General features: G+C 28.4%; 1 protein-coding gene across 1 annotated transcript; it reads right to left on the minus strand.

Annotated features, from left to right (window-relative positions):
- Positions 1 to 9,030: 9,030 nt before the first annotated feature.
- On the minus strand, positions 9,031 to 9,658 carry Phum_PHUM360560 (uncharacterized protein; the record flags this gene model as incomplete). The annotated part of the gene is made up of 2 exons (XM_002427989.1): positions 9,031 to 9,314; positions 9,625 to 9,658. 2 exons carry the CDS (start codon positions 9,656 to 9,658, stop codon positions 9,031 to 9,033), a joined length of 318 nt encoding a protein of 105 aa, XP_002428034.1.
- Between the last annotated feature and the right edge of the window lie 3,258 nt (positions 9,659 to 12,916).

Consider the following 12,916-nt stretch of genomic DNA (forward strand, 5'->3'; position numbering starts at 1 on the left):
ATTTTAACTATTGACACGATAATCAATTTCTAATGACACGAAAAATTTATTTATTTATTTTTTTTCTATGTCGCTTTGTTACGTAAAACAAAAATTGTGACGAAAAAATTAATTTAAAAAATTTTTTTACAAATTAATTATTTTTTAATTAATTTATAAGCTAAAGTTTTAATACGTTCTAAATCGCACTTCCGTTTCCGGTTATTATAATTATCATTTATTACCTTTAATAGAACAAAAGAGAATTAAATAAAATTAATTTTTAATTAAATTTAAACAAAAAAAAGTTTTTAATTAATAATAAATTTCCGATTAATGTTTTACAAAACAAAAAAAAATTTTGTCGTGTCAGTAGATAAATTCAACAACAAAAAAAAAAAATTATTTATTTGTATAATACAAGGTCAATCAATAAGAAAACAAAAAATCCGTTACATCCGCAAGGAAAATAAAATAAAAAAAAAAAAAGAAACCGAACGGATGCAACAGGTTTTATCGCGTTCGATGACTTTTATTTAATCTCACTCGACGCCTCCTCAAATTTTTTACCCCTCCCTTCTTCTCCTCCTTCCCCCCGAGACGAGAGATCCCCATTTTTATCATTTTAACAATATTTTCATTTGTTTAAACATTTAAAATTCCAGCGTTTAATATTTTCAAAATATTTTTCGTGACAAAAACCTCACATTCGAACGCCTCCTTTTTCTCACGGTCGAGTTAAAATTTAAGATTTTTTTTAAAAATTTCCAAAAAAAAAATTTCATCGAGGCTCCACGCACGCACGCAAATAATAATGATAATAATAGGTGGGGAACCAAAAAAAAAAAAAAATTCGGTCATGGCGATTGCCCTAAAAAAATATTTTTTTTTTTAAATAAAAAAAAAACGTAACGTGTTATTATTATTATTAACATTAACTTGAACGTATCAAATTTTATCCAGATCTTAACAATCTCTGTCTCTCTCTCTCTCTCTCAGTCTTTAGATTTTTCAAAATGGCGTCAAATTATGAATAAAACAAAAAATTCATGAAAAACGTCAAAAAACGTTCGACGAACGGATCACAAAATCGAAACCGTATAAAAAACAACAAAACCCAAAATTTTTTTTCTCTTTTTCTTGTCCAGAGCAACAAACAACAAACAACAACAACAACAACAACAACTGATAAATTTCTTTAGGAATACGAAAAAGGAAAATTCCTGAAATTTTAGTTCAAAAAAAAACTCTCGTTTAACATTATAAAAAATTTTTCTTCATAAAAATTTTCTATCGAAAGTTCTCGAAAAGAAAAATTGACAAAAAAAAAAAAATTCACAATTATTATTATTATTGTTTCGCGTTGCCAACTTTGACCCGGAAAAAAAAATAAAAAAAAATAAAATAAATAAATAACGGACGATCGAATATATTAAAATTTATTAAAATTTTTATTTTTATAACTGAAAAAAAAAAGTTATCTTTTCTCTTTTATTCATTATTATTATTATTATTATTATTATTATTATTATTATTATTATTATTATCATTATTATTATTATTATCACGACTTCTTTCTTTTTCTTTTGTTTTCCAAAAAGTTTTTCCCGTTAGCTTGGAAAATTTAATAAAATCAAAAAACAATTTTTTGTTTGTTGTTGTTGTGCGAACGTAAAAATTTTTTTCCAGAACGAAAAATTTTTCAAAATTTAAATTTCAAATTCAAAAAAACGAACGACGTAAACGATAATGAATAATAATAATAATAATAATAATAATAATAATAATAATAATAATAATAATAATAATAAGTTAACGTTTAAGTGACGTTTAAACGTTTTAAAAAAAAAAAAACAAAATGGATGACTGCGAACTGGAATCATTTAAATTTTGAAATCGTACTTTGACGTGAGTTATTTTTCGGAGAAACGTTAATGGGAAAATGTTTTTTTTTTAAATGTTGAAAGAAATGAAAAACCGGTGATGCTGGAAAAAATCCTGGAAAAACATAACATTAATTAATTAATAATCGTCTGCGAATTTTTAATTTTTTCCGTCGAAAATTTTTTTTGAAAAGGATTTTAAACGAAAAAAAATTAAATTTTTTGAAATTTTATCAATTCTCCAGGGTTGTCCAGGGTTCTCCAGGTTTCTCTAGGTAATTGGAAAAATATTTTTATAAAAAATTTATATAGAAATAATTTTTTTAGCGAAGTTGTTAAAATAAAACAACTTGTTCGTGTGCCATTCGAAAGTAATAAAAAACTTCATTACGGTATTTTTATTTTTATTTTTACTCTCTCTCTCTCTCTATTTAGATCTTAACAATCTCTCTCTCTCTCTCCCCCTTCCTCTCTTTCTCTTTATACCTTAACATTTTTTCTTTCTATCCTTCCCTTTCGACCTTAACAAACTCTACCTTTTTTTGAATTTACACTTTAACAATCCCTCTCTCTCTCTAGACCTTAACAATTTTTTTCTCTCTCTGTTTCTCTCTCTCTCTAAACCTAAACAATTTTTCTCTCTCTCGCTCTCTCTGTAGACCTTAACAATTTTCCTCGCTCTCTCTCTTTTTAGACTTTACAATCTTTCCTTCTCTTTATCACCTTCACAATTATATCTCTCTGCCTCCCTCTATTTAAACCTTAACAATTTTTCTCTCCCTACCTCTCTCTTCAGACCTTTACAATCTCTCTCTTTCTTTCTCTTTATACTTTAACATTCTCTCTCTCTTCCCTTCCCTTTATAGCTTAACATTATTTCTCTCTCTATTTAGACCTTAACATTCTTTTCCTCTTTTTCTTTAGACCTTAACAATCTCTCCCTTTTTTTCTATTTACACCTAAACAATCTCTCTCTCTCTCTCTCTTTCCTTCTCTTCTTCTTTCTTTTTATACCTTAACAATATTTTTGTCTTTCTCTCTCTCTCTTTACACTTTAACAATATTTTTTTTATCTTTATCACTCTCTAGACCTTAACTATCTCTCTCTGCCTCTCCCTATTTAAACCTTAACAATCATTTTTTTTTCTTTCTCTCTCTCTCTCTCTCTCTCTCTCTCTCTCTCTTCCTCTTTAAACTTCAACAGTATTTTTTTTGTTTCTCTCGCTTTCTCTCTCCCTCTTTCTCTTTAAACCTTAACAGTCTTTTTTTCTTTCTGTCTGTCTCCCTCAATTTGCAAATTCTTTTTTTTATTATTTTTATAACGTTCATTTTTATTATTATCATTAAACATTTAACAAAAAGGGGGAAAAAAATTTCCCCCCCGTTTCACTTTTTTAATTTATTTCAATTCTTTTTTATTTTTTCTTCTGCCACTTTTTTTTTTATCTACTCCGCATAATTTTTCACAGTCCAAAATCTCACGTTTCGAGTAAAAAAAGTTTTTTTTTTTTGAATTAAAAAAAAAAAACTTTCCTTTAGAATATTTTTTCCCTCCCTCCTCTTTTTCTCCCTGCGTATCAAAAAAAAATTTTTTTTACCGCGCGACGCCAAAGCGAGGGAAAAAAAATCCTGGAATTCTCTGGAATTTTTCCTTTTATAAATAAACAAAAAAAAAAAAAAAAACGTTCGACGAAGTCTTTTTTTCTATGAAATAAATTAAGCGAGGAAGTCGATAAATAAATCCGCCATATTTGTTTTTTTTTTAAATTTAGTTTATTTACTCTATGAAATTTTTTTTTTAATTATTGAATCTTTGTAATTAAACGTGACTGACGAATTCGGTAAAAATTTTTCGATTCAAATCATTCCGACATTTTTTTTTAAAGAAAAAAAATAAATAATGTGATGCCGAGAAACAAACAAACAAACAACCGTATTTTAAAAAAAAAAGAATTTTTATTTCTTTACACAAGAAGTCTCTCTCTCTCTCTCTCTCGTACCTGAATCTCTCATTTTGTTTTTATTATCCAGAATATGATGGAGAAATCGCATTTTTAATGTTTGCTATAAATATATATGTATATAAAAATCAAGGTCGCGCTATAAAAAAAAAAACCTCGTCGAACGGCGGTTAAATATTATTATTATTTAAAAAAAAAAATGTCGACACTTAATTTTACTACTACGTAGAAATTAATAATAATAATAATAATAATAATTTATAGACGAATTATAGACGTTCTTGAAAAAGTGAAATTTTTCAACTTTGACATTATAGTTCTATTTAATGTAAATCGTCACTAATGAATACATGTTTCTATCTCTCTCTCTTTTTGTCTTTGCATCTCTCTCTCTCTTGCTCTCTAAATTTGTCTGATTTTGTTTCTATTTTTGTTTGTTACTGACTGTGTTTCTCTTCCACTGTCTCTGTCTTGCCTCTTTTCTTTACTCTCCCAATCTGTCTCTCTTTTTCTACCCTTTTCTTTTTGTTTCTCTTCTTCGTTTTCTCTCTTTCCCTCCCCCCCTGTCTCTTTTTATTCGTCTTTTTTGTCTCTTTGTCTGTTTGTTATCGACTGCCTTTCTCTTCTCTGTCTCTTGTATCTCTTTCTCTCGTCTTGAGTTACCTTCTTGTCTCTGTCGTCTCTTGTCTCTATTACTGACTGTCCCTCTCTTCTTTACTTTTTTTCTTTTCTGTCTCTCTTTTTCGTTCTGTTCTCTATTTTTTTTTTAAAATTCTTATTTTACATCCAAACAAAAAAAAAATAATAATAATAATATTTTTACAATTTGATTTAATGCATCTGCATCCGCCGTTTGTTTCCGACTGTTTCCGCTCGTAGGAATGTGAGCACGCTTACAGGTGCGTCACATTAACGACTTGAACGATTACATTTAATTTATTACAAAACGTAATTATACGGTTTAAAATGATATTTAAAAAAAAAAAAATCAAGGTGATAAGAGACGACGAACAATATTTTATTCATGGACAAAAAAAACTGGAAAAACACAATCGTCAACCTATACCAACAACGACAACAACAAACAACTTCCACGACCTAGGAAAATTTAATTTTTTTTTATTTATTTTTTGTGTTTTTCAATTTTTTTCCTAAAAAAAAAAAAAAAAATTTCGCTGGAATTTTAACCGGAACGAAATTTTTAAATTATTATTATTCGTTTTGTTTAAGAAAATAGAAAGAGAGTTTTTCAAAGGAAAAAAAACTTTTTTCCTTTGCCGAGGGGCAAAACAAAAAAGAAACGCATAAAAAAGGACGCCGACTAGACTAGAATATTTTCCGCAACTTTTCTCCTTCTTCTTTTTCTTCTTCTTCCATTTTTTCCGATTCGCTACATCTTCGGAATAAAATCAAAGGAAAATTAACAATAAAAAAAAAGCGAGGAGGAGAGGAGGTGAAGAGGGGGCGGGGGCAAAAAGATTGTTGGAAACTATTAACGTCATCCGCCATAAATCGATCGATATTAAAATTTCCTTGTCGAATTTTCAAAACAAAAATTATTAAGAGAAAAAATGCATTGTAATAAGAAAATGAGAGAGAGAAAGAGATAAATTTATATACTGTCGGGAGGGAAAAAAAAAACGTGGAAGTAGAAAAAAAGAAAAAAAAACGGGAAGGAAACGAATAAAACTCGGTTCGAACGTTAATTTTTTCTCTCTCTTTCATATTTTTTTCTTTTAAGTGTCAATCTCATTTCCGTTTCCGATTTCCTCTTCTTTTTTTTCTCCTCCACTTCCGCTAACGTTTATCAAAATCATTAAATAATAAAAATTTTACAAAAAGTTTTTATCTGCAGTTATTAAAAAAAAAAAAAACGATTTCGTGCGAAATTTTTTCAAAAAAAAAAAATTTTTTAATCCATTTCCCGTTTCCCCGTCGGGTAAATTCGACGATGATAATAATAATAAATGACACATTCGTATAATTTAAAATCGAATCAATTCAAATATCGTATGTACGATCCAAAATTTTAAAAAGCTTTTCATACGATAAAATTCATTATTTTCATTCGAACCGTGAAATTAAACTTTGTTAAACTTTTGAATCAGCAGACGACGATGACAAACAAAAACCAAGCAGAAGACAATTTTCTCTTAGAGAAAATTCATTTCTGAAAAATATTTACACGATTCAAAAAGGGTCAAACTTAGTCAATTAACTCTGTTAATCTCAAGTTGTTGTTAAAACACGATAATTAAATCTTTTCAACAAACTCCTGCTGCCACGTCGCGACGACTTTTCTTTCGTTTGTTCGTTTTTTTTTTCATTTACGATTTACTCGTAGAAAATAATGACGTCATTAATTTTAAATAATTATCGAAAAAAACCAACTGGAATCCGGAAATAGAACAAAAGTCAAAAGTTTTGGTGAGAATAAGAATAAGAAAAAAATTGGTAAAGGTTAAAAACAAACAGATTTTTTCAAAAATTTTTATCACGGTTGTTAGTCACGTTGGGTCGTGTCAAAGAAACGTGTAATTAGAATTAATTAGTTGTTACAGCCTCCGATTTTTATTTATTTATTTATTTTAAATCTTTCACGGAATAAACAAAACAATCGTTTTTTTACTTTAAAAAAACAAACGGACACCTATTTGTAAAAATCTATTTGATCAATTCCGTTTAAATAATCATCATTATTATTATTACAAATAATTACGTTTGTCGCTGTTAAAAAAAAAAAAATTCAAAACAAACAAATATTTCGTTCGTTAACGATTTTCAACAATAACAAAAAACAAATTAATCGCCTATTTTTTTTTTTAATTTGTTGTCGGATACTTACAACAAACAAACAAACGAACGGTAGGACTCTCACTTTGTTTTTAATAATACCCGAAACGAAAATACCTTCGATTCATCATCATCATCGTCGTCGTGGCATCAAATGAATAAATTTAATAATTCGAATTAATTTCTCGTACCTAATCCTACTCGTTTTGGTTTTATATGATTTAAATCCCCTGCAGAGATAGAGAGAAAGACAGAGACGATGAATGAGAGAGAGAGAAAGAGAGAGATGCTGAAAAAAATGATGACAGATAAAGAGAGGTAATGTGAAAGATGATGAAAGAAAGAGAGAGAGAGAAATTATTTGCGTTAGTATTTATCTTATGAAAAAAATCTATCATAAACATATTCAATCAAAATCAATTTGTCATTTTCTTATACCTAACAAATTTTTACCATCATCATTATTATTAATATTATCATTCAGGTACCGATGGCAGGAACAAATCAAAACAAAATTTTTTTTTTTTTTTTTGATTGTTTATTGATTGGCGCGTACGAAAATCAAAAAAAAAAAAAAAAAAAAAAAAAAAAAGAAATTTTCGACAAGTCATCATCGCCCCAATAGAATCATCGAGTCCATTTATAACCGCGGGTGTATTTACAGTTATCAGTCAAACTGATAACAGATGATATTTGACACAATTTCCACGTCAGTCAATCTTTTGACTTTTTTTTTTTTTCAATGTTTCCGTGCACGACCTCAATTTTTATAATTCAATTTTTTAATGGAATTTTAAATGGAAAATTTAAAAAGGGGGAGGATTTTATTTAAAAAAAAAATGGCGGATTTAAAGAATCGTTAAAAATGTCATAAAAATTTTTTTTTTATTGTTAATTAAATTGTTTAAATAAAAATAAATAAATAAATAATTTTATTTAAACAAGAAAGACAGTTAAGGATTTTATTTTAAATGACAGTTTGGAAACCCCCCCTAAAAAAAAAAGTTTAAACTTGGAATTTATTATTCAGACAAATCAAATAATATAATAAAAAAAAAAACTTTGAAAAGTGTCACTAGCACGAAAAACTACTTGTTAAAGCGATAATTCCACGACTAAGAATAAAAAATTATAATTGAAAATCGAAAGTCGATTTCCTCTTTTTGGGATTTTTTTTTTACGATGAAAATTTTTATTTTGATGAAAAAATCTCTCTCTCTCTCTCTTTCTCTTTTCTTTTCCCTCTCTTTCTCTCTTTTTCTTAATTTCTCTCTCTTTCTCTTTTCTTTTCCCTCTCTTTCTCTCTTTTTCTTAATTTCTCTCTCTTTCCTTTTTCTTTTTTTTCTTTTTTTTTCTGTGTTTCTGTTTCTCTCTGTGTCACTTTGCCTCTTTCTCTCTCTCTCTTTATCTATCTATCTGTCGACTTCATTCTCTCTCTCTCTCTCTCTCTCTCTTTATCCATCTCATTCTCATAAGCACTCAGTTGTGTCACGCTCGTTAAATCTTTCGCGTTTTTTCATTCACCGATTTCCGCCGTCCAAATTTTCATTTCCTCTTTAAAATTTTTTCTAAACCTCCCGATTATATATATATTTATTTATTTTCTCTCTCTCTCTCTTTTAAAACACTTCTTATCAAATTCAAACACATTTTCATGATTTATCAAGGTCAACGAACTATAAAAATCAAAATACGTTTTTACACATAAGCTGAACATTATTGATTCTCTGTTATTACGAGCCCCTTATCATAAAAACCAGATTACCTGGAGAAAATCCTTACAAAACTCTAGAAAACAAAATCTTTCCAACGACGTTTATCCATAAAATAATAATGATAATAATTTAATTACGATTCGAAGTAATAAAAAAAAAGTGGCTTGACGTCATTTAAAAACCGATTTAAAAATAATTACGATGACGATGAGAAAAAAAAAAAAAGAAAACAATCGAACAAACGCTGGAGAAAAAAAAATAAATAAATAAAAACTAAAAAAGGTAACAAAATGATAATCAATTAATTTTATACAACAAACGCGAATCGATAATAATAATAATAATGATAAAATTAATATAAGAATCGTAAAGTAAGAAGAAAATTTCGGTCACGTCACGCACGTTATGCAGGTCAGTAGGATGACGTAAGAATTTAAAAATTGTTTATTTAAATAAATGTCTTCTGCTGGACGACGGTTGAAAACAACAACAAACGCCAGATGTAATCGATCAATCAATCAATCATCAACTCGAGTTATTTTTTTTTTATTTCGTTACATTTATGACGTCGTTTATTTTATTTTGATAATAATAATTCGTTTCGTGAAACGATGACGTCATTTTTTTTTGGGGGGGGGAGTTCGAGACATTTGGTATTGTACTAAATAAAAAAAAATTTTTTGAAAAATGATTGAGTTATCATTCACCTACGGATTTGTTGATGTAGAATTCAACGGCTGCCAAAGGTCCCAAAGTCGAAGAACAATTTGAATCCCTGTAATCGACACGTATATCCCAACCCGGAAGTATACCATTTTCCGGATGTGACACGGATCTCACTGCTAAATATATCGAGGGTAAAATTTTCGATAATGCTTGTTCGTGATTAGGATCGGATGGAGCGATGACGGCCAATTGTACGATACCAGGTATGATTGATGGACTACTTCCGCTGAGTAAATTCCTGCACGTCGTTTTCTCTTCTTTTCCATCATTTCCGGTTGTTTTTATATAATTTTTAACACCGTTTAAACGCTTAGAAAACACCGACGGCGATAATGACGACGACGACGACGCGTTCACGTGATAAAAATGCGATCTTAAATGATCGTTATTTGACAGTCCCGAAATGTATGACGTCAGATATAATAATATTATGACGAAACAGGTCAGCATTTGACCGAATCTTCTTCACGAATCTTTCAACGGTTCTATCACGCACATGCGACGAAAAAAAACAAAAATTTTAACATTCGATTTATATCGATCGATATATTATTATTATTATCATACTTTCTTTATTTATTTTATCACTTTTATATTTCATTTCTTTTTCTTCTGACACGACGACGAAATTTTTTTTTTTTTTACAACCCCCCCTTTAACGATCATCACAATTCACGATTCTTGTCCGGATGATATTTATTTTTTTATTAAACATGGCCGACACGCACGCGACGACTGTGACGTTTTATTGTTTTATTATTATTATTATTATTGTTATTTATTATTATTATTATCACTTAATAAATTTTTATAGTTTCTCCTTTTTAAATCTGTTCATAAGAAGAAAAAAAAATATTTAAAAACGTCGAAATGGGAAAAATTTTGGGATCCCGGCAAACACGATCACGACCCTCCCCCCTCCCCGACCGAATGCAAAAAAAACAAACAATTATTATTATTATCACTATTATTATTAATATTATTATTATTATTATAACGAATTTTCTCGTAAAATTATTTTTTTCCGGCGGTTGTTATTATTAGTATTATTATTATTCATTCAATCATTCGTTCGTTCATTCAATCATTCATTCAGTCATTCGTTCGTTCATTCAATCATTCATTCAGTTATTCATTCAATCATTTGTTCCTTCAATCATTAACGAATGACGAAAAACAAAAGGCACGTGGTCAAAGTTTTGAAATTTCAAAAAAAAAACAATTTAAACTTTATTTCATTAGTTTCTCTCTCTCTCTCTCTTTCTCTCTCTTCATTCTTTCTACCCTCCATTCAATTTCATTTACTTTCTCTCTTTCTCTCATTCCTTCGCACCCTCTCCCTCTCTCTTTCTCTCTCTTCATTCTTTCTACCCTCCATTCAATTTCATTTACTTTCTCTCTTTCTCTCATTCCTTCGCACCCTCTCCCTCTCTCTTTCTTACTCAGTGTCAATTCAGTCAACTCAGTTTTCCAAATTTGGTTTTTAAATTAATTAATAACTCCTGAATTAAAAAGTTTGAGCGAATGAAACAATGACGTCACACAATTTTTATTTTTTATTTTATTGGGGGACTCAATTAAACAAACGAACAAATCCACCACCGATGACAAACGATGATGATAATAATGATTATTTCGTAAACAAATTTTAAAAAAGTTGAAATTTCGGATTTGCTGGAACGTTCTGGAATTTTTTATTTTTTTTTTTACAGGCAAACATGAACTGACGACGTGGTTGGTATTTGGAGAAAATCAACCAAATCGTGGCACGAAACGTGAAACGTTCGTCGTGTACGTAACGCTTACGCTTAAATTTCAAGGTTTTTTAAACTCATCTTAAAAAAATTTGCATTTTTTTTTTTACGCGGCGTAAAATAACGCAAATTTTGAAATTTATGTGAATTTTAAATCGCGCGCACGTGGTGTGCCATGACGTCATTAACATAATTTATGTTTTTAAAAAAATTTTTTTTTTTTTTTTGCGTTTTTATTTTTAGCATAATGACGAACGAATACAATTTTCTATTTTGTCGTGTAACTAATAAAACTTTCTTTAGAAAAAAAAAAAATTTAAAAACCGGAAACGGAAATTAAATAATAATATTTAATTCGTTAACTTCATTAAGAAAAACTAAAAAAAAAAAAAAAAACAAAAAAAAAATTTCTCTACATCCACTACAATATTTTAACATCACAATAATAATAATAATGATAATAATGATAATAATAATAATAGTAATAATAATAATAATTTTTTCCAGAACAACGAACCGAGTTTTATGAAGAAGAAGAAAAAAAAATATAAAAGTTTTATTTAACAGAAAAGAAATTTTCCATCGGAAAACTTTTGAAATTTTTATCTGTTTCTGTCGTGTTCTCACCACTCTCTCTCTCTCTCTCTCTCTCTCCCTCTCTCTCAAAAAAAAACGAACAAACATAACAAACACAGGAAAACAAACGAAATTCCGTTTACTGTTGATTCGACGCTCGTTTCTTTCGTCTTTCTTTACCGCACACCACTCAAATATATTACTTATAAAAAATGTATTTAAAATCCGTCTGTTGTCTACTGACACGTCGTTCCCAATTTATTTTTTTAACTTTTTTTTTTTTTACTCTCTTTGCTTAACGTTCGGTTGTTGATGTTGTTGTTACTGCGTTGTAGCCATTTTGTTTATATGTAATAAAAAAATCCGAGGGCGGATCGAGGAGGCTTAGAACCCATTTAAACCTTTTTCCGGATGCTTTAAAGATTTTGAAAAATATTTTTTCAAGGGAAAATGGTCGACGCAAAACGACAGGAACAGAGAAGAAAATAAAAAATAAGCCACGAGGGAAATTTTTTTTTTCTTTCTTGAATCATGTGATTTGGTAAAAACTTTAGAAAAAAAAATTGCATCGTTTAGTAAAAAAAAAAAAAAAAAAAAAAGGATCGGAAGATTTTTTTGTAAACCCTTATCCCGAAGGATTCCGTGGGAAATTCCAGACAAAAAAAAAAATTATGAATCACCGTTATATTAATAATAATAATAATACGTAAAAAAAAAAAGGAACAAGTAAAATACTCTTAAGAATTTTGTTTTCGTGAAACAAACGTTACCGGAATTAATTTTAATTTTAAAAACCGGAAACGGAACCGAAAAATTTTTTTTTTTTTTTTTAACTTTATTGCCATTTTTTTTTATTACAAACGTTTCAGTCACGCATTTGTTTATTTTGTCGTAAAAATTGAATGACATGATTTTCTTAAGTCACGACGACTACGACGTACGACTTTTCATATTGTTTGTTTGTTTGTTTGTTGCTCGTTCGGAAACGTGTCAAACAAACGCGAGAATTTTTTTTTATTTTTACTTTATATAAAAACGTTTTGTCGTCGTCGTGTCACTAAACCTTTATTTTGTTAGTCATTACTATAAAAATTTTTTCTTTTCTTCTTCCGACTACTTCCTGTTTCTTCGATTGTTTCGAACGACTACGTTAACAAACAAAAATTTAATAATAATAATAATAATAATAATAATAATAATAATAATAATAATAATAATAATGAATTTAATATTAAAATTAAAAACTTTTTTTTTCATTTTTTATTTCCTTTTCCCTTTTGCTCGTTTCAGCCTACTCCCACTCGTCCCGCTCCCCCGCCCCCATTTTTTTCCTTTCTTTTTAGAATTTTAAAATCTTTTGACTTCATCAACTTTTGCTTGTATGTTAGCTATAACGAACGTAAAATATGAAAAAGTTTTTAACAACCGCAAATTTTACTTATTTAACAAGTCGTTCAATTATTAAACCGAAAAATTCGTTTAAAAAGTTTTTTTTTTTAAATTAAAAAATTTCAAAATTCTTAAATCCG

The sequence above is a fragment of the Pediculus humanus genome, genomic scaffold, assembly GCF_000006295.1.
Source record: "Pediculus humanus corporis 1103172107775 genomic scaffold, whole genome shotgun sequence".
Lineage (NCBI taxonomy): Eukaryota > Metazoa > Arthropoda > Insecta > Psocodea > Pediculidae > Pediculus > Pediculus humanus.